At 33.4% G+C, this 21,330-nt stretch overlaps 5 protein-coding genes across 5 annotated transcripts; 2 read left to right on the forward strand and 3 right to left on the reverse strand.

Moving 5' to 3' along the window:
- Window positions 1-1,073: 1,073 nt before the first annotated feature.
- On the forward strand, window positions 1,074-3,083 carry PHYBLDRAFT_153504 (glycosyltransferase family 1 protein; the record flags this gene model as incomplete). The annotated part of the gene is made up of 4 exons (XM_018433169.1): window positions 1,074-1,307; window positions 1,425-1,587; window positions 1,723-1,863; window positions 1,954-3,083. The coding sequence occupies 4 exons, from the start codon at window positions 1,074-1,076 to the stop codon at window positions 3,081-3,083; spliced, it is 1,668 nt and encodes a 555-aa protein (XP_018283462.1).
- A 6,518-nt stretch (window positions 3,084-9,601) lies between these two features.
- Window positions 9,602-10,953, reverse strand: PHYBLDRAFT_184163 (hypothetical protein). The gene is made up of 6 exons (XM_018438895.1): window positions 10,897-10,953; window positions 10,729-10,793; window positions 10,522-10,617; window positions 10,318-10,388; window positions 9,888-10,109; window positions 9,602-9,776 (listed from the first exon to the last, which is right to left on the reverse strand). Exons 1-6 carry the CDS (start codon window positions 10,913-10,915, stop codon window positions 9,638-9,640), a joined length of 612 nt encoding a protein of 203 aa, XP_018283463.1. The 5' UTR covers window positions 10,916-10,953; the 3' UTR covers window positions 9,602-9,637.
- A 448-nt stretch (window positions 10,954-11,401) lies between these two features.
- Window positions 11,402-12,517, reverse strand: PHYBLDRAFT_128992 (hypothetical protein; the record flags this gene model as incomplete). Its single annotated transcript, XM_018429256.1, has 4 exons — window positions 12,479-12,517; window positions 12,264-12,336; window positions 12,123-12,179; window positions 11,402-12,030 (listed from the first exon to the last, which is right to left on the reverse strand). Coding segments are annotated over exons 1-4 (789 nt in total), but the record flags the coding sequence as incomplete, so codon positions are not given.
- Window positions 12,518-14,447: 1,930 nt separating this feature from the next.
- PHYBLDRAFT_184165 (hypothetical protein) lies at window positions 14,448-15,962 on the reverse strand (the record flags this gene model as incomplete). Its single annotated transcript, XM_018438896.1, has 5 exons — window positions 15,581-15,962; window positions 15,312-15,445; window positions 14,837-15,252; window positions 14,593-14,746; window positions 14,448-14,543 (listed from the first exon to the last, which is right to left on the reverse strand). The coding sequence occupies exons 1-5, from the start codon at window positions 15,807-15,809 to the stop codon at window positions 14,448-14,450; spliced, it is 1,029 nt and encodes a 342-aa protein (XP_018283465.1). The 5' UTR covers window positions 15,810-15,962.
- A 2,790-nt stretch (window positions 15,963-18,752) lies between these two features.
- Window positions 18,753-21,282, forward strand: PHYBLDRAFT_176193 (hypothetical protein; the record flags this gene model as incomplete). Its single annotated transcript, XM_018437683.1, has 16 exons — window positions 18,753-18,776; window positions 18,872-18,938; window positions 19,016-19,068; window positions 19,172-19,397; window positions 19,498-19,511; window positions 19,597-19,682; window positions 19,757-19,898; window positions 20,011-20,063; window positions 20,140-20,158; window positions 20,260-20,283; window positions 20,364-20,464; window positions 20,585-20,589; window positions 20,676-20,716; window positions 20,782-20,791; window positions 20,995-21,128; window positions 21,232-21,282. The coding sequence occupies 16 exons, from the start codon at window positions 18,753-18,755 to the stop codon at window positions 21,280-21,282; spliced, it is 1,050 nt and encodes a 349-aa protein (XP_018283466.1).
- Window positions 21,283-21,330: the final 48 nt, after the last annotated feature.

A 21,330-nucleotide genomic window follows, 5' to 3' on the forward strand; every position in this document is an offset into this window, starting at 1 on the left:
ATACAGTAAAGTATCTGTATGATTATATAAATAAAAAGATGTATTAAGGAAAGAATATCAGCGGAAACCCAAAGAGAAACCATAGCTATACAAATGAAATTTATACTAGTTTTTGATAATATATATGTGTATATCATGAACCCGTTTGAGAGATGCAAATTCCCGAATTCTCGGGTCTATGAGGCATAAAAGCCGTATACATGAGTGGCTATAGTGGGTAATGATTTCACAAGAAAAGAGAGGCTTTTGTTCTTCAATAGTACTCTTATATCAAATAAATTGGTAGCAAGAAGAATGAGATTATGCAGGGATAATCTTTTTCCACAGGAATATGTGGCCCTAAATAGACTATGATTATCATGTTCATTTCTTTAATACTGATCCTTGTCGACATCGACATCGACATCGTCTTCGCTTTTTATTTTTGGTTAAAGAACACTGTGGAATCTATTGAAGTTAATTCCGTATTAATAGACCCAGAACTTCCAATTAGGCACTTATTGAGAACAATTGACATAGTCTACAGACGCAAATAACCTTCTTTGTCTTACTTCCTCACTCCTCCTCTCCTCTCCTCTCCTTTCCATTTTCTCTCGAGCTTCACGGGCATGTCTAACAAATTCTTTATTTGTAGTAGACCGAGAATTACACCGATGTTTCTGGATAGGAGTTAAATAAAATAAAGCAAAAATACTATTATAAAGAAAAGAAGAAGAAGAAGAAACATACATTTCTGCCGTAGTATTCATGATTATATTTTTATCGACAATTTATTAATAAATATATATATATATGTATTTATGGGACGTTTTGTGAAATGATTGCTCCTGCATCAGATTATAGTATATGAAAACTAGATTTTTTTAACTCGATTATTATTATTTTATACGTGCCTATAAAATAGGTATAAGTTCGGTTAAATTGATGTAAAATAAATTACAACAGCAGAAGAAAAAGGAAAAGCAAATGTTTTTTTTTTTCAAAATATATATATAAAATAAAAGAAAACATGGTAAATTCCACATCTTGTCCTTGATTTAAAGAAAAGAAAAGCAAGCTCACTCTTGATAAGAATGAAGTGGCCAATAATTTTCAATTTTTTACTATTTATTCTTCTATCATTTATTGTACCTACCCGCTCTATCGACAATCCAAATCCAAATACTTTGGAACTTGTTGAAGACTTTAGAGTCTCAAAGAATATAGTCTTTTCATGCCAGGCTGGTGGGTCATCTCACATCAACTGGGTGCTCCTCATACTTGAAGAACTAGCAACAAGAGGACACAATATCACATACATTACTCGGGTAAAAACAACAGCAATATATATATTGTCTAATTTGAAATATTAGATCATATACTGATACATTATACATATATACATATATATATATATGTGTGTGTGTGTGTTTATGTGTATATAGGATGATCATCTAAAATTTGGCAAGCCTTATCCTAAAATCAAATCTGTTTCAATTGGAAAACGTTTGGTGCAGAGTTGGCTTCCAACTACTTCAGGAAAGCGAGGCGATTGGATAGAGAGGATGAAGGTTGTCGAGGGCCCTATAAGAAGCGAAACAGAAAAAGGTAAAGCAAAACACACGCACACCAAAATTGCATATATTATTGACGCTTTGTTGTTATTGAATATTATTATAAATGTATTTGAACTGTGTTCCTTATGTTTTTCCCTGGTTCTTAATCTTGGTTTTGGTTTTGTAGAGGTTGCTTTTTACCGCTCCTATTTTACTGAAAATAATGTAGACGTTGCCTTGTGCGATATGTTCACAACCATATGTGTCCTTGTAGCACGCGAAATGAAGATTCCTTTTATTATTACATCTAGTATAGATATATCTCCCGGTAAGTTTTTCTTTTATTTTCACTTTTCATTACAGATCAATACACACAAATAAGCTATATGGGAATGCTTGAGTAATAACGCATCGATAGACTCAAAGGCACCATACATCAATAATGGAATAATGGATATGGAGGATCCAATAACCTTGTACCAGTCATACTTTAAGCGTCTGTACACGACCACAATTCTGCCGTATACCACCATCTACCGCACTATGGGATATGCCAAAGAATTCAGTCGTAAACTTGATTCGGTCGGCATATCAGGATTCAATGGAAATGAAATTGGTCTCTGGAAAGATTCTTTAAAGATGGTCAATACCGTATTTGGGTTTGAACCCGCCCGCCCGGTTGGACCACTTGTCGAATTTGTTGGTCCGATTATTCCACGAAACCACCAGCCACTGACAGACTCTTTGAAGAGCTATCTCGACACCCATCAACGAATTGCTTACATTGCTTTTGGACAGCATGCCACCCCAGAACTTCACGACACTCGTTTGATACTGACTGCCATGTTTGAAAACATAGAAAACGGTGCTCTTGATGGCTTTGTGTGGGCCACAGTTCACTTGACAAAGGACTTTCCTACCTCGATCACGACTTCATCCAACACAACTTACTACTATTCAGACCTGATAAAAGACAAGATTCCCTCTTCTCGGCTGGTCCGATGGGCTCCACAGTACGCAGTTCTCAATCATCCATCTACGATAATGTTCATGACCCACGGTGGTGCTGGATCACTACACGAAGCCTTGTTTGCCGGCAAACGGTTGGTTGGGTACCCATTCTGCGGAGACCAGCCTGGCACGGCACGTAATATCGAAAGGTCCAAGCTGGGCGCTTTTGTGGACTACAAAAAATCTCAGTTGGAAGCAAACAAGGCAATTGAGCGAGTGGTTAGGGACAAAGGTGGGGTGATTCAGCAGACTGTCAATCGATACAAGGCGCTTGTTCAAATTCACACTCAAACCGGAGTTCGGCGTGGTGCCGATCTAGTTGAAGAAGTTGCTTTTGTAAACGTGGATGGTGCGTTACCTCATCGCTATGAGGTCGCGAGAAAAATGTCTTTTGTAAAGGCTAATAATTTAGACGTCCATGCTACGTGGATTTTGGCAGTCCTTGGCTTGTTTTACTTAATTGTCCTCGGTGTTAAAAGTGCGATTCTCAGTATTTATACTAGTGTACATCGTTCTAGAAAACTAAAGACACTTTAAAGATCTACCTTTATATTTATCATTATTTCATTAAAGCCATTATATTATATATATATATTAATAAGCTACTTTTGCTTACTAGCTGTTAAACATTTGAAGAAGCTATACAGAGTTTTTAATTGATTTCCATTTCTCTCTATCTTCAAAGTATTAATGGCCAGTACATGGATATGTATATATATATTATATATAAAAACAGTTTATCAAAGGAATTCAGCTGTCAAAAAAAATCAACCAGCGTCCAAATGCAAAAATAATTTTTTTCTAAAAAAAAAAAGAAAAGTCAGAAATTTATATATGGTTTTAATGTAACCATGGATAAAGATTAACTATCATTACGGGAAAGAATGTGTGTTTAGGGACGTATTTTTCTTAATGTGCTTATAGATATATTTTTACCCAAACAGTTTTCCAATAATGAGGTATCCACAAGGTGTGTATACTCAATTATACACTCTGTAAACACCTTTGTTGCTTAGTTGTTGCAAGGAAGTACCCACGGTGACTGGCCGATCTATTACTTTACTGCAATTGAATTCAATAGTATCCTTTTGTACTTCTTTTCGATCCTAATGGTCCTCTGCTTTTTGATAATCGTTCTTTTATAACATTTCCATAGCAACAAATTAGGTTCTCTTTGCCGAATTTTCTCTATTTTTTTTAAATAATAATAATAATAATAATCGATTACCACAATTGCATATAAAGCAGCAATTCTTGAGTGTACCTTTTTTTTCTGTTGAACTTGAAGTTTTCAGCTTGTTATTTCTCTTTCTTTCTGATTTGTTCTTTGCCATTACGAAACCCCCACTCAATTATATTAGGGAGTTTTGGGGAGTGAAAAATATCAGTCTACAACACCTTTTCTTTGGTCCAGAAAGTCTCGGGTGCGAAATACGATTGTTCCAGAAATTGTGTCCTTCCTGGTACGTCTCCGATAATCACCTCGCTCGTCTTTTTTTTCGCTATTATTTCACCTTCCCTTTAAACTATGTGATTGGTTCTGTTATAATGTTCATGCAATCTGATACACATACTGAGTCAAGGTCTTTGACAGTGTTCCTTTCCTTTTCTAACACTGTCACTTCCAAGAGAATAGCTGCTATCCGAAAAGCTTATGTCTTTACCACTAGCTAAATAGGCTTTATGTCTCCTTTCTCCTTTTCCACTTATTTAGGCATTTCAAAGGCCGTGCATTGTATGCGTTGACAGTGCCAATAAAATAGAATTAAAAAAGAAAGTATACTTGTAAAAACCGCCAATATTTTTATCAGCCTCTGTCTGTCTGTCTGTCTGCCTGGCTGTTTGCATGTCTGTATGTCTGCATGCCTACCTGCCTGACTGGATTAGACTGTACACATACAAGTTAACACTTGGAATATATAACTACGTCATTGTATCAGCACTAATTCGATTTCAGCGCAATGATGGTTTCAATAGATTTTGTTATATATTGGGCAACGGGAATTCTTTTATGACAAAGTTTGATTTGAATGAATATCTAGGCCAGGTAAGGAGCAGAAGAAATACGTACACACTCCATACAAGGTTTGAAAAGAAGTAATAAAGGCTCGGGAGGTGAGTAATATAATAAAGATGTAAAAGAAAGTAAAATAAATAGTTCTTTCTCAGTGAATACAATCGATGCAAAATTGACCATAGCGGTCCCATGTCCTCTGCGACAAAGTTATACTTTATGATAGAGAGAATATATATATATATATATATACATGATGTGTGTAAAATGTGTTTTATTTAGTAGTCTCGTACTAGGTTAAAATATTATAGTGTCTACGGTTGTACTATCTTTTGAAATATTTACAGCTTCATATGGGAGTAAACCACCCCTCAGACTAGGCCAAACCAAACTGAACAGTATGTCTACCCAACATAGACAGCACCACATATGCAATAAACAATCATGGCTCTTATTCCAATATACACACTAGCCACAGTACGCCATACATGGAGTTCCAAATTTACTTCACCAACACTTAAACACTTCTCTTCTAGCTATTTTATTTGTTAGACAAGTCAACATTTTCATATTTGTTTGTCAAGCACTATCAAGGTTTTGAGTGGAGATGTTATTTGTATTTTATATATATATATAATGTCTTGATTCCCAGCTTAAAATTACATATGTTAATATCAAATTTATGTGTAAATAAATAGAAATTATGTATACTATTTTTCTCTATATATTTTGGATCCAGCATATAGTCTGTTGTTTTATCTATCTATATATCTATATAGCATATTGTTAAACGCATTATTTATTCTTTTTGAAATAAATTGAAACAAAAAGGTAGAAACTTCGTTACAACCAGCAGTCACAATACCGCTAAACGGAACCAAAAAATGTAGTGCCACGGATTTCCTTTCCACTACTCTCCTTTTCCTGATAGAGTCCCCTCGTCTTTTTTTTCCCTCTCTCTCTCTCTCTTTCTTTCTTTCTTTTTTATTTTTCTTATTTTAATTGCAAGTGCATTACAACCAAGATAGCTCTTATTCTTGTTCTTAATATTAATATTTACCACTTACCACTTACTGCTATTACTATTGATATCAGTATCAGTATTGATATTGCTGCTAGTACTACTACTACTACTACTACTACTACTATTACTGTTAGTATTGAAAATATAACAAAAAACAAAATGCCTTCTGCTGCACCAAATATCGAATCTGGATACGATTCATCCTTTCCATTTTCTTCTTCACCCTCGCCCATGTTTTCTGCCCAATCCATTGAGAGCACACTTCAGTCTGTAGACTCTGACCGAACACTTACTATAATCAGTACACCGCTCGGTCCACCTCCTCCGCAGATATACGCGCGCCCGGCCCACGTTCGATTCTCGGAAGCAATAGCCAGAGATCCTTCTCGGGTGTACCAAACCCCAACGCCGCAGCCACCACCAACAACCACAACAACCACAACCACAACAACAACCACAACCACAATTGTACCTCCAGCACAAGTCAATGATTTTCGCTCTCTTCACATACAAACAATACCAAGTCCTCTCATGGGTAGAGCCGAGGCCCGCCGTACGTTATCATCAGCAACATCAACATCGTCGTTGTCGCCGTCGTTGCCGTCGTCGCCGTCAATGTCATTTATTTTTTCACCAACACCATCATTATCATCGGATCAGCAACACAACAGCAGCAGTAACAGCAGCAGCAATAGAAGCATCAACAGAACTAGCAGCAGAACTAGCAGCAGAACTAGCAGCAGAACTAGCAGCAGAAGTAACAGGGGAAGTAGTAGAAGAAGCAGCAGGAGAAGCAGCAATAGCAACAATAGCAACAACAGAAACAACAACGACAGCAGCAACAGAAACAGCAACAGTAACAGCATGCCTGTCGACAGCCCCTTTACTCAGTTTCTTACTGCTAGACATGGAAATCTGGCATCTTTTTTAGACCCTTTTTCGGATGATCTGACTGAATACGGTGAAATTGATGAAAATAATGAATTCCTTGTCGCAGATAATCATGATGATAATGAAAACCAAAACGAAAATGGAACCCAGGATAGCATAAGTTTAGTGTTCGCTAATGTTAACAGCAACATCAACAGCAACAATAATCTTAACCGTTACAATAATACTGTAATCTGGCCCGGCCGTGGATCATTTGGCACAGCGGATGGTACACAATGTCCTACTGAATATGCGGTTGACCTTTCAAAGTTGTGTAAAATTGCCACTGAAAAGGACTCTAGCAGTATGGAGCATGTAGTCCTAACGTTTGGGATTGACATGGATGACGGCGGGAGTTATGGGTAAGAATAACACACACACATATATCTATATATATAATTTATGCACACTGGTCCTTTTGGGTGACAGTAATATTTAACTACCGACTACAGCTCATCATATGGAGTTGAGAATATTTTACGAAATGATGCTTCAGTTTACTGGTAAGAAATTGCATTATATAAACTTATGATATGCATATATACACAGTACAGTGTAGAAGAAGACCCTTGTCCCATTTTGTACATGTTTGTATATAGGTATGACATTTTAAAACAATACGTTAATTTTCTTTTATATGTATATATTCTGTCTGTGTTGAATTAGCTCTGGTAGACATGGTACAATCAACGTTGTACTCCGTTACGGTGGACAAACAAATACTACCACAAGCCAGAGCTGCGTTGTTTCTAATGTAGTAATCAAATCACCTCAGTACGGGTAAGTTGATTATTTTGATTTTTATTATTATTTTTATTATTATTATATAAATGTATTTGATAATTAATCTAATAATCTAATTGCTGTAGATTTACAGCACCATGTAAGACTTTTTTTTTTACTTTCTATATTTGTATAAGAATTATATATATATGATTCTGTGATTAGAATATCAGTTTCTCTCTTCTTGGCTTGATTTTGTTTAACCAAGATAAGACCCATATTATATATAATCATGTACTGTAGGTAAAGAGGGAATGATTTTCATTTCTCATCATCCCATAAAAACAGAAAGTAAGCTTTATTGACAAGACACCTACCTATTGTGTTTTGCTTCGATTCTACTATAGATTAAAATCAATCAAACTGAACTAAATTGAATTGAAAGATATCAGAGAAATAGAAAATAAAAAACAGAGATAAAAGTTTCCACACCAAATCTAACGTATATTAAATATTTATGTGACAGGTACAGCAAAGTTTGATCGTTTCACAAGAGCAGACTATGAAAAATATGTAACAGCCAAAGGTAGAGATTACCTTGAAGATTCTGATCCTGTGGGCTGGTTTAGTGCGACGCGGTTAAACCAAGACATGGTGTCTGTTGGTAACATGTAAGTAAATCTAATATATATGTATATATATATATATATAATTAGATTATGTACCTTATTAAACCATTTATCAATATACATATTATTTTAGCTCTGGAAAATACGTTTTGATTAAATTACTTCGGGATGAATCAGACCATGAAAACATTGACCTTCAGTACGTTGGTCTGATCGGATACACAGGCCCACGTTGTTTTGCAAGTGCTCAAATATTATAAGAATTAAAAAAAAATACATACATACACACACATATATATATACTTTTCCCTTTCCTTTCCTTTTCTTCTTCTTTCATTGCATATTATGCTTGCTGTATTTTGAACACACACACACATATATATATATATATATAAAAGTCGATTAATCAATCAATCAATTAATAAATCAGTCGACCGATCAATTGCTCGGATTATTAATCGTTCAATCATTATGGTTTGTTTGGTTTTCTTACTCATGGCTCTTCTTTATATTTAAAATGAATCAGGCCATTCACTCTTTTAAAAGTATTTTCAAATAGGTTGCACATAGAATATTACCTTTTACACTAATCAATCAATAAAAACAAAAAACAAAAATAACCCTCAGACATATTTCAGAGAGCAGATTCTTCTGATATAAAATATATACTTGTATAACAACTAGTAGAATTCTACCGAAAGAGTCCCAAGCAAAGTGTTAATGATTATGAAATAATATGAACAAAGATATGTAAGCTAATGAGGGGTTCTTTAGTTACATATTCACCCTTGGTCAAAGGAAGATGAAAAGGAAAGGAAAGAGGAGGTAGAAAAGGAGTTAGATAGGAAGGAGAGACACGGGGAACACAGGAAGAGGGGATTTAGTCCAGCATTATATTCTCTTTTGCTTAAAGATAATAATGATAACAATGACTCTCATTTAATTAAAAGCCAAAAAAAAATCATGCACTTTCAAATATGTATAATATTTGAGTGAACCAAGTAATGGCACAAAATTTGTATTCCACCAAAGAGAAGAGATAGGGAGATAGATATGAATTGTACGCTTATAGCCTAAATATCACAGTGTATTGTCAAAAAAAAAGAGCAGCTTAATATTATATTTCAAATAGAAATAGAAATTTTATGTAATTACTTGACCTACTTCAATGCTATAACTATTTTGGATTAGACTTTAGACTTCAAAGAAATGTACTATTGTTTGATCAAAGCTGTGATTACCCAACCAAGCAAAATTCCTACCAAAAAGAGATTTACTTCTTGCCATAAAACCTCTTTTATTGCCAACACAAGAACCAAAAAGGAAAGCGTATCAGTCTCGGAAAGTACTGATACTTTCAAGTACTAAGAAATCATTAAGACTGTTTTATTTGATAGAAAGAACTTGTTTCAAATACCAATAAATACAGACATGCTTATTATAGACTGCTTTTATATATACATAACATACATACATACATAGCATACATACATACATACATACATACATACATACATACATACATACATACATACATACATACATACATACATACATGTTACATACATATTTGTATACATGAATATTTGTATACATACATATTGGTATACATATATGTATACACCAATACACCCATTCATAAATGTACGTATGTATGTATGTATGCTATGTATGATTATATACATTAAAGTACAATAAATTAATATTATGCGTTATTTTTCCCTTTTTTTGTTTTCTTGTATGTGGTTCATTACGGTCCAATAAAGCGTTGCTACTTTAATGACTTTTGTTTGGTATTGCGTTCAGCTATACTTTGGTTCAATTTACTACGTAAGGTCTTTGCCATTTTGATCTTTGCTTTGTCGCCACTGTTCTTCATACTGTTGATAAGTCCAATAACAATTCGATCACTAGATTATTATCATTATTATTTGAATAGATAAAGAGATAACGATAAGAATAATAGTTTATCAATTGAAAATATCGGTTGATTGATAGATTTGACCAAATTACTGTCTTACTTGAGTGCGCCTTCTTCTAAAGAAGTCTCTTCTTTTCGTAAATCAACTTTGTCAAACATAGAGTTTTGCTGGGCTAACCCAAAATGTCTCAGTTCAAATCCACCCAAGAAAGTATTATCAGAAGGATCACGGAATTGAAGCGATCCGTGGCTATCTGCGTCTTCGTCCTCCTCGGGTGTAAAATCTTCATCACGCTCTACTGTGCCCGTCAATGAAATGGAACTTGAGCCAATAATTATAAATGTTTTTTTTATGAATATATGAATATATGAATATACGAATGAATGCATGAATATATATATATAAAAGAAAGAGAATAAAAGAAAGAAAGAAAGGTAAACTGTTATTTATTCTAAGCCCAATATGCCCCCATTTTTGTTTTACCAAAATTATTTATCTAAAGTTGAATTCAGTGGAAACTACCACCTACTTGGCACCGGAAACTCTTATGGTTGCTTCGTCTTCTTCAGTAAGAAAGATGCGTAAAGGTTGGTTCTCAACCTAAGAATATAGATAAACACACATCAATAAACCAGGTAATTAATTGAATTAAAATTGAATTGGATCTACATCTCTTCTCTCTATTCTTATAACTATAACTATAATAATTCTCCTAGCTATTTACTCTCCTTACATTGTCAGCAATCAGTGAGCAGATCGCGTACTCTAGTCCATTAACCTCTAGTAAAAGAGTAGTGCGCCCTTTTTTGGCATGTGGCATAAGTGTTGCCTGTATTGTAAAATAAATAAATAAATAAAAAATGACAAATGCTAAATAAATTCACACTTGTATGCACAATTTATACAATATTATATATTTTTTCTTTGTTTTTCTTTTTACCATTGACAGGCAGAGAACGCCATCGATGTCTACTCTGCATCGTTCTTCTGGAGTAATTACCTCGGCTATACATCAATTGAAGACAATTACAACAAGAAAAAACAATAATTAAAATTCCTTTGACTTATAATCTCGAATGGACCTTTGGAAATTTCAAATTTATTTTACCCCAAATACTATGAGACATGATCAATGAACAGTAGTAAAATGTTAATAACGAGAACAAAAAACAACAACAAAAAAAGCAAAATTAAAAAAAAATAAGCAAGAAATAATCCGTTAATCTTATTATCAGTCACGTGGAAAGCACTACCAAAAAAAAAAGAAAAAAAGAAAAAAAAGGGACCTTGCTTGGTTCACATATTTACAAATGTATTTATGTATTTGTCTATGTATAGCTACATATATTATATGATCGAAGCATAAGAATAAAACATAAATATTACTTTTCTTATCACGCAACCTAGATTTTATTTTGAGTCTATAGAAAAGGTGATATTGATGACATCGATATTACTAATCATAATATATATATTTTATACAAAAAAAGAGACGCTCTTTCTCTTTTGTGAATGTTTTTTAAAGTACAAAGGATGTATAGTAAAGAAGTATAATGCATATGTAAATATTAGATGCTTGCATGCACTTTATTTTCTTGTTGAATTCTTGCTTCCTCCCACAATGTCTTTCCTGAACATGCGCAAACCTTTTTAACATTTTCAAATGCACCTGCACTACGGGCAATTATACCACACAGCAGACCAGGACCACTATTTCCATCCCACTTTGTTGTTGATGAAGAAGAAGAAGTACTTTCACCCTTTCCAAGGTCATCTCGGTTTTCTGTAATGACCATACTTCTGCCAATGATGTCCCAGACCTTCACTCGCTTACTCTCGATCACCAAGTCTCCCCAGCCATTCTCGTCGACCTCGATATTTCCCAGGTCACCAACATGGCCAGATTCGAAGTCACCGTGATCTACATTTGTGGGATTAAAGTGGTCTCCAACAGACATCCAGCCCTGTGATATGTCACCGCACTCGTGGATATGAACACCATGAAGTCCGGGCTTCAATCCTTCGACTGTCAGGTCAATCAAGCATGTGTCTTGATCAATTTGAACAAATCTAGCCAACCCCTGTGTATCTTGGGGTACTGGATTCAAAGGATTGTCTCCAAAGGTATCAAAGATACAAACAGCCGCACCCGAATGTCCCTGTCCATTAGCAACACCTTGACCTCGTACAATAACTGTACGGCCAGTATCTTTCAATGCTCGGGATATCTGGGAAGGAGGGGCTGTACAACAACAGCGAGACAAGACAAGACAAAACAATGATTTATTGTTATTATATATATATATATATATAAGAGGGAGGAGAATTACTTACCACTACCTTGAACAGTAACACGTTGGTTCTCTAGACTCACATCGAATTCCTTGATATCTAAATATAAGCAGAAAGAAGAGAATGTACTCTAAATAAGATATACGTTTTATAGTTACAAGTCAAACAGATGTGTAGACCTACCTGGAATCTTCTGGAGCACCTTGGTAATGTCATTTACGCATGACTGGCAGGTCATTTCGACTGCGAACTCTGTCTATGTATATATATATATATGTGTGTATGCATGTAGACATTTGACATGTCAGACATTGGTTAGCTCGAGTACTTTTACTATTACTACTACTGATATTATTATTATTTTCATTTTAAAGTAAAAAATCTATATGCCTACTTACCTTGAATAGCTTCTTGTCGACACTTGACATTGTATACTGTATTCGTTTTTTTTGTTAAAATAAAGAATAAAAAAAAAGGACGTACGGTCTTGCTTATAAAGCAGCCTCTTACTCTTACAACGGTAGATCACGTGTTTAAGTTATACAAACTTCTTTTACTGTCCAAGCAACTTGTATTTATTATGTATGTATATGTATACACTGTAGAATTCAAGACATACATATATATGAATATTTAATTAATATGGTGTATATGTGCGCCTTTTTCTACTATTTCATACGAAATAATAGATATTCTTTTTCATTAACCGTCAATAAGGATGTTATTGTATGAATATCATTTTCATGCATGTGCGCATACATAAATTACAAGTCATTGATTTTCACCATATCATTAATTCACTGTATTGAAATGCATTTGATTTGTTCGTTGGGTGTTACTTCTCTTCTTTTGAAGTGATCTTTTTCTTTTCTTAATTTAATATTCATATATCTCTTATTGTACTAAAGAAGAGTACGAAGAAGAAACAGGGGACACTGTCAAAGTTGGATATAACGATAATTAGGAAATCAAAATTATAGCATTGTCACCATACAGAGCATTACCATGACTACTATGTGACTTTTTTTTTACCAATATCTGCTGTACCGCCGGGAATTTAAATAGCATCTTTTAGTGGTGTAAATATCGATACTAGCATTTTTAAAGCTATCGATATCTCCATGAATATTGGCCTGATGTTGGTCAAAAAAGCACTGGCCGTCATCATTTATCTTCGTACACGACTTTACTTAGTAAAAGAAAGCAAAAATTTCTAACTGTTTTTTGAGGTGTACGTCCTGAGGAAAAGTGGGTATCCAAAATGGACTTTTGGTGCAAATAGCCAAATCTTTATTAGTAAATTGTTTTTTTAGAGTGAAAAAATAGGATATTTGAATCAGTTTCTGCCCAATCAATGTCAAACAGCTTTTAGATGGTGGATCTTTATGTGCTTTACTAGGTCTAATATAGATGTAAAGCTACTTTACTTGATCAATTTCGATTTATAGCTTATTCTCTGTATTTAATTTATGACTTTTCTCAGAAACAATCTTTTTTTTTTAGTAAACCATTTTCCAAAGTATAATTTATTGTTCAGATTTAAATATGCTTTCAGAAATATTTTCGTTAAGTGAAAGCGGATAAGCTATTATGAGTGAGTTAAAGCGTTTTCCTTGTACTCTTGATGAGGTTGGTGGAATATATAGAAAGCATGATATCCAACAAATGAGTACCTCCCAAAAAAAAAGCTCACTGTGCGTTGGCAGGTTTTATAAGAATTAAGCAGAGTGTTATCAAGATATATAACCATAAGAGTATGGTAATATTCTGTAATATAGAAATTATTATTATTATAAGGCTTAAAGATAATAAGTAAAACGTCTTTTTTTTTTAAAGTAATAATAATAAATGATTATGTTTCAAATATACACTTAACGTTAAATATAGTGAGAATGAACAGGAAAGGGACTAAAAAAGCTCAAACAGAAGGTATCACCATATAGAATATCATTACATAAATATTTGATTGTAAAGAAATAAAAAGTCTATTTGGCTACGGCACCCACACACACAAATAGTGTTATTCTCTACATATCTCACGGTCAGTTATTAAAATGTGCAGATTTGACTTGTGGTCATGTATATAATCTCAATAACGTCCACAATTTTGACGAACAAACCTTTTTTAAATGTATATATATAAACATTGAGTTTATTAATTTAAATTGCTTAGCCAATACCAAAAAATAATACATAATAGTCAAAGAATATATATATATATATATAATACTACTGCTACTACTATGTGTGTGTGTGTGTGTGTGTGTGTGTGTGTGTGTCTTGTATATGTATATGTTTACGACTTGGAAAGAAGAAAGAAGACATTTTACATGATAGACAAACTATGGTGCTGTGTATTTTAATGCTCTACTTTTTCACCATCAAAGTCTCGATTACTGATAGAATAGTCCATTTTCGGTTCTCAGCTTCAGGAAAAACAAGTGAACGATCAGAGTAAAAAACCTAGATTGATATATAAGATCTCTGATTATCATAAAAGATAAAAACTTACTTCATCATCAACCTCTTCTTGTTTTCTTGGGAGACAATGCATAAACACCCAATCAGGCTTGGCTTTTCCTCGCTTAGCAAGGTCCATTGTCACTTGATAACCAGCAAACTCTTTTAAGCGAATAGCCTTTTCGTCTTCCTGGCCCATACTTACCCTATATATATATAAAGGTAGGTATATATGCGATTAGATAATTAATAGAATCAGAATATATACATATATATATATTTGGAAATATAAATACCATGTGTCAGTTACAAGCACATCAGCATCCTTGATGGCTTCTTCAGGGCTTGTTGTAAAGAAGACCGTGGCTCCAGTCTTTTTTGCATCGGCTTTTGCTATCTCGACCACATCCTTGTCACATACATAGTTTGGAGGACATGCTGCAGCGATACTGATGCCAAGCTTGGGAAATGAAACCAACATTTCCTGCAGTATATTGTTTGCATCACCAACCCATGCAACACGTAGACCAGGAAGAGTTTCGCTGGGGTGTTGAGTGTGTGCACTGTACTGGCCCTTTGCATTACCATTGTTACTGTTGCGATGGTTGTGGAAGTGCTCATGCATGGTCATAAGATCAGCAAGGATTTGTGTAGGATGGTACTTTGAAGATAGAGCATTGATGACCGGAACAGTAGACTCTTTTGCTAAAAGCTGTGACATGAATTTGATGAGTGCTTGTTACAATGTTTACGTATGTACAACTAGTGTACCTCAATTTCTTCGTGTCCATTGACACGGGCCATGATTCCATTGACCATAGAGCTAATAACCCGAGATGTATCCAAAAGAGATTCATTGACACCCAGCTGGATATCCTGGCCTCCAAGAAACATGGCATGCCCACCTAATATATATATATATATATATATACAGAAGAAAGAAAGAGAAACAGATATATAACGAATTTAATTATACGGACGGCAATAAATGGAATATAGACACATAATAATAATAAGAAGAAGAATAAAATCATTATTACCTAGGTATGCCATGGCTGTCTCTGTTGCTACGCGGGTACGAGTTGATCTCTTTGAGAACAAGAGTGCAAGCGTATTTCCGGTCAAGGGACGGTCTGTTCGCGCATGTGGATGATTGTATTTGGCTTCCACCTTAAGCTGAATAGCACGATTGACAAATTCAAGGAGTTCTTCAGCAGAAAAATCTGCAGTAGAAATGAAATGTTTTGGCTTGGGGGTGTGAGAAAGCATAAGGTGTTTGTTTGAGGGGATTTGGTTTGGTCAACAGAACAAACAAGATGAAGAAGAGGAATAAAGAAAAGAGGAAAAAATAGGCTATTTGAATTATATAGTTATGGTAAAAATAAATGCAAAAATACGAGAGTCAATTTTACTTGTTATTTCATTAAATAAAAGTTAACCAAAGATCTGCCAAACTGGATTATTTGTCGATTAAATATAAAATAGGGTATCAATGTGACTATGAAATATAATCTATGACAAGCCTCTTCCAGGGTAACTATATCATAGTTGTGTACTTCGTTACTTGGCTATTAGTATATGCGTGGTGTATCACCACAATAGTACTTGAATAACCCTAGCTTTATTATATCAGTCAGCCATGACATTACTTCTCAATAATACATGCATACATAACTTGATCCAAACTACTGTAAATAACCCTAATTTTAATACTACAAGTATTACATCGGAGAGAAAGAATTAATGCCTAGGAATTTTATTGACTAGAAAAAACAAACAAACAAACAGATAAGCAAACAAAAAAGCAAATAGAACAATTATGCGACATTACGCTACAATACAAATTTACTTATATTACAAGTATATATCTTGTAAGGAGTTGGTGTTAGTTTAGACTCATTAAGCAAAGAATAAATCACTAGTTCTTCTTCTCCTCATAACCGTTCTTTATTTTTTGGGTTTTGGGTTTTGGGTTTTTGGGGGTATTTTTTTTCAAGTCTTAGTTTTAGTTTTGGCTTTAACTTTAGCTTTGGTTTTGGCTTTGGGTTTTCTTCTTTCTTTTCTAATATTATAGATATATACATTTAATGAAGAGCTGGTTATTGAATAAAAGAAAGAAAAAAGAGTCAAAAGGTCCATCATATTTGATAGCTTGAGGTATATTATTGAAATGCACCCATCATCATCTTAAGAAAAAATCAAATTCAAATTCAAATTCAAAATAATAAAGTATAAAAGAAAGAAAGGAAGGAAAGAAGGAGGAGAAAGTTATGTGGTAATCATGCTTTTGTTTTTGTTTGTTTGAAAATTGGGTTTATTCATCAAGGCTGGGGTAAAAACCTTGTAGCATTTTTGACAAGGCAACCATTAAAACTAGTCCTACAAATTACACACTACACATAGTAAATAAATATATTTATATATTTATATATGCAATGAGATCAAAGGAGGCAAGCTATTCATTTACTCAAGTGAATCTTTCAATCGAGACATTAGTCATTGACATCATTTTCAATTAGAATAAACTAAAAAGATGGGGAAGGGAGGGGGGAAACTTTATGTACAATTATGTTTTGCAGTGCATAAGATGATCTCTTGGAATGAGATGCAAAAACAACGTAATGATTACTCTGAAAATAATATATAAATATATACACAGCTTAAGTACTTTGTTTGATTTTAATTTAGATTAAAGACATGTGATCACATTGGACTCAATTAAACAAAAGAAAGAAGTTGAATCTTGTTACTTTATTTCAAAATAGAATAAATAAACGAATTATAATATCTGAATCCTTATTGAACATTGGCAACTATATGATGCATTTAAGAACAAATGTCTTTGCAGCATTGCATAAAGAAACTGTGGAAAGAAATAAACTTTAGGTTCTGAGGTTGTACATTGTTGGTTAGTTAGTCGGTTGATATTGTGCTTGCGTGTGCGGGGGCTTCTGTATTAAAAAGCTTTGTTAGTTAAGCCAAATGCTAGAGAGAAAGCAAACCGCAAACGGATATAATCCAGAAAGAAAATGCACTTTGATTTTATAATAATAATAATAGGTTGTATATATATACAAATACAAATTTATTGATTTATTGCCATGGGGTCTTTATATCTACATATCTCTACATGTGTATTACTTTATGATTTACTCGTACATGTATACTAGTGCTTATAATACCCGGTGGTTAAGTATATTGAGAACATGTGGCAAAAACAACAAGTCAAATCAAGTCAAGTTAGAGTTCATGTTGCTCACTTATGCTGTAGTGCGTCATTTGTGTCAGTGGATTGAAAGAAGAAGAGAAGAAGAAAGGAAGAAAATATGACGACTATTCAACAAGTAAGGCAAATTCTTAGTAATCATGATAATTCTAGTACCTTGCAATTTGTTCTCTTTATCCTTCTTCTTTTCTTTATTACTATTTTGTGGGTTTCCTTTAATAGATGAGCAGACTCATGTGCCTGTGGAATGGACAATTGGTATATGCTTGTTACTTTGGAATGAATATGACATCGACCCACCCACAAAAGAAGGATTGTGAAAAACAACGATTCTTTTATGGTTATTTATGTAGTTATATTCGGGAAATTACACATACACACAGCGATAAATGAAAGAATAGAACAATTAGGTGTTAAGTATATATATATATATGAGAGAAAGGCTGATCAAAATAACTGGTTACATTTTGTATGTTTTTTTTTGTACACAAACTAAACCTGTGATAAGTGGCGCTTTATTTCACTATTTTATCTAATAAAATGTCACAAGAAATTGTGCTAAATAACAGCCATAAAAAAGAATACATAAAGAGAGAGAAATACTATTTTTTTTCTCTCTCCTTTTGAACAAAGATTTCTATTACGATTGTTATGCCTGTTATTATTTGGGAAGAGAGCATGGGACGTATAGCAACGCAGGATGAGTGGCATTTGTACATCTCATGTGATTATATCCCTTGACTCTTTGGTTGGATCTATCAATATAGGAAATCTGTTGTGAATCAAATCAAATCAAATTGCTTTTTTTATTTTTTTTATTGTTTTACCTTTTCTCTCTGTTCGTATCCTTTTTGAGAAGGTGTTTTTTATTTTTTAAAAAATCATTCCACATAGTAATACTAAGAAGAAGAAGAGCAAATATATCATTTAATCAACCAAAAGAAAATTGATACGGACAACCATGGTTTTTCAAACAATCAATAGACATGTCGATGATTCTCTTGAAGTTTGTAAAATAATAATGATAATACTTATTTCTATTGTATGCGTAAAAACTTACATCAAGTAAAACGTGTATTGTGCTTTATTATTATCAATAACATAGTCTCTGAGCCAGGGTGATCTCAATAAGATGTTATTGGCAGAAGTTATTGAGTTCTGTCAAGAGAGAGGTGCTTATAACCTACATTAATAGCCTTTCTATATCATATCCTTAAAAGCGTAGCAATAATAATATCAATGAGAATAGGTCTACCTACAGAAGGAACTAAATCAGAATTGATTAGTAACATAATGTTCTGGGTAAGAGTTTTTTTTTGGTTCAAATAACATGAATTTGCATATTTTCTTTAGTAAAATCATTTCAAATAATAATAAATATATACATACATACTGTTTTATGTAGAAGCAAAACACAAGCCCTATTCCAGCTCCTTCAACACCAAAATTAATATGCTCAGTCCTACCAGAAAGCTTACCTCAGACGGTTCAAGAGGAACGACTAGAACTCAACTCACGAGAATTTACAGCATTGTTTTTGGATGACAGCGCACCCGGGTTCGATATAGCATACAAGGATCTCACTATAGGAGACAAGTTGGGTAGTGGGGGGTTCAAGGATTGTTTCAAAGGTAAAATGATACATATATATATATAAGAAAGGAAGAAGAATATTTAAATTGACAGTATGCTTACAATAATCCGTTTATTCAATAATACTAATTTTAATAGGCGTCTATAAAGGGGTAAAGAAAGAAAGAAATTCAATGCGATAATTACATGTTAGAAAAAAGGCTAAATAACAAAAAATGATATGTATACGTAAAATAGGAAGATGTTGCTATTGGTGAATTAAGATTGGCACATTTTAGTGCAATGGACTTGGCTGAAGTCAAACACGAAGTCAATGTACTCAAGTAAGATTCTATTCTCAAATTTAACAAGAGATATATATATAAGTATTTATGTATTCAATTTCTTATTATCACAGACAACTTCGGCATGAAAATGTAATCAAGTTTATTGGAGTCTGTACAAATCCACGCCACTTGTCTATTATAACCGAAATATGTGAAAAGGGTGATCTATTTGATGTCATTAGAAAATACAAGAAACCTAGTTTTGCCCAGCAAGTAAGCTACAGACAAACCAATAGAGAAAAAAGAAAGCATAGATCAACATAAAGACAAAAAAAAACAGCAACAGCAACAACAGTACTAAAGCTGATACATTTACCATTACAAGGTAATGTACATGTATGATATTGCACTTGGGGTTTCATATTTACATACAAGAAGGTAAATTACCGATATATATATGCGTCTGTTTAAATTTCGTTTTTTTTTCTTTAATACTTTTATTATTTATCTGTAGACCATCCATAATTCACAGAGTAAGGGAGCACAGTTGCATAATATACATAAATACTGTTACCATCACCACTACTACTAGTAATATTAATTATTAAATACATGGTTTGTTCTTTTGATTTAGGATTTAAAATCAATGAACATATTGGTGAGTAACCAACAATCCAGCAACTTTTATAAAAGCAGATATTGATACATATAAGCGTGTGTGTTTATTATCCAAATTAGATCTCAAAAGATGACAGGGCAAAAGTTAATGACTTTGGTTTGGCTCGTATTCGTCCAAAAGCTGGAGCAGTTATGCATACTCAGTGTGGTACTCCAAACTGGTAAGATTTAAAGAAAAAATGTAGACGCCAATCAATCAATATTATTTTCTTGCTTTTACATATATATATATATATCTGTTTGTGTGTGTGCGGGCATATACTCATAAAAACTCATTCTAGGCAAGGTACATTACATGCTTTTTTTTTAAAAAAAAAAAAGGTCTTTAAACCAGATTTTATTTATATTATATTATTTTTCTTGATAAATTAGCACCAGAGTTTTGGAGTATAAAGCCTAGTTATACAGAAAAAGTAAGTCGTGTGTAGATTGGTACTTTTGTACAATAAACTCAATAAATGCCCATATTTTATATTAGGTTGACGCAAGTATACAGTTATATATATATATATAATATCCACAGAACAGGGCTTATTCATTTTCTCTTGTTTTGTTGAATTATAGGTTTATGCATGCGGACTGATATTCTGGGAGATTCTTACATGGGGAGCTCATGGATACCCATATCAAGGCGAGCTATTATTATTTTTTATGATTATTAAAATCTAATATATCTATATACTTTTCATAGACATGTCTGAACATGCACTATATGTCCAGGTTAAACAATACGACAAACGGCCACCAGTTTCTAGACTCGTATCTGTCTATCCTCGAAATCTATTGATCTTAGTGACAGAAATGTGGGAAGGAAATCCTAGTGTGGTAAATATCTTACATTTATTTTATATACAGTACTATCACATCAGCTTGGTTTTCCTTCCTTCTTTCTTTATTAATATCATTATTTTCTATTGTCTTCTTTTAGAGACCTTCCATGTCTCATGTAGTCGAACGCCTTTCAACATACTTGGCTTAAAATATATAGAAAGAAGAATTTTATATATATATACATATATATATATAT

The sequence above is a fragment of the Phycomyces blakesleeanus genome (genome assembly GCF_001638985.1).
Source record: "Phycomyces blakesleeanus NRRL 1555(-) unplaced genomic scaffold PHYBLscaffold_45, whole genome shotgun sequence".
NCBI lineage: Eukaryota > Fungi > Mucoromycota > Mucoromycetes > Mucorales > Phycomycetaceae > Phycomyces > Phycomyces blakesleeanus.

Bases quoted from the DNA above. Each gene is read 5' to 3' on its own strand.
- PHYBLDRAFT_184163 (XM_018438895.1), bottom strand. The intron at 10,110-10,317 runs GTAGGTGGTAGT...TATTGGCTCAAG, and splicing joins ATAAGAGTTTCCGGTGCCAA to TTCCATTTCATTGACGGGCA. The intron at 9,777-9,887 runs GTAAGACAGTAA...ATAATAATCTAG, and splicing joins TTAGAAGAAGGCGCACTCAA to TGATCGAATTGTTATTGGAC.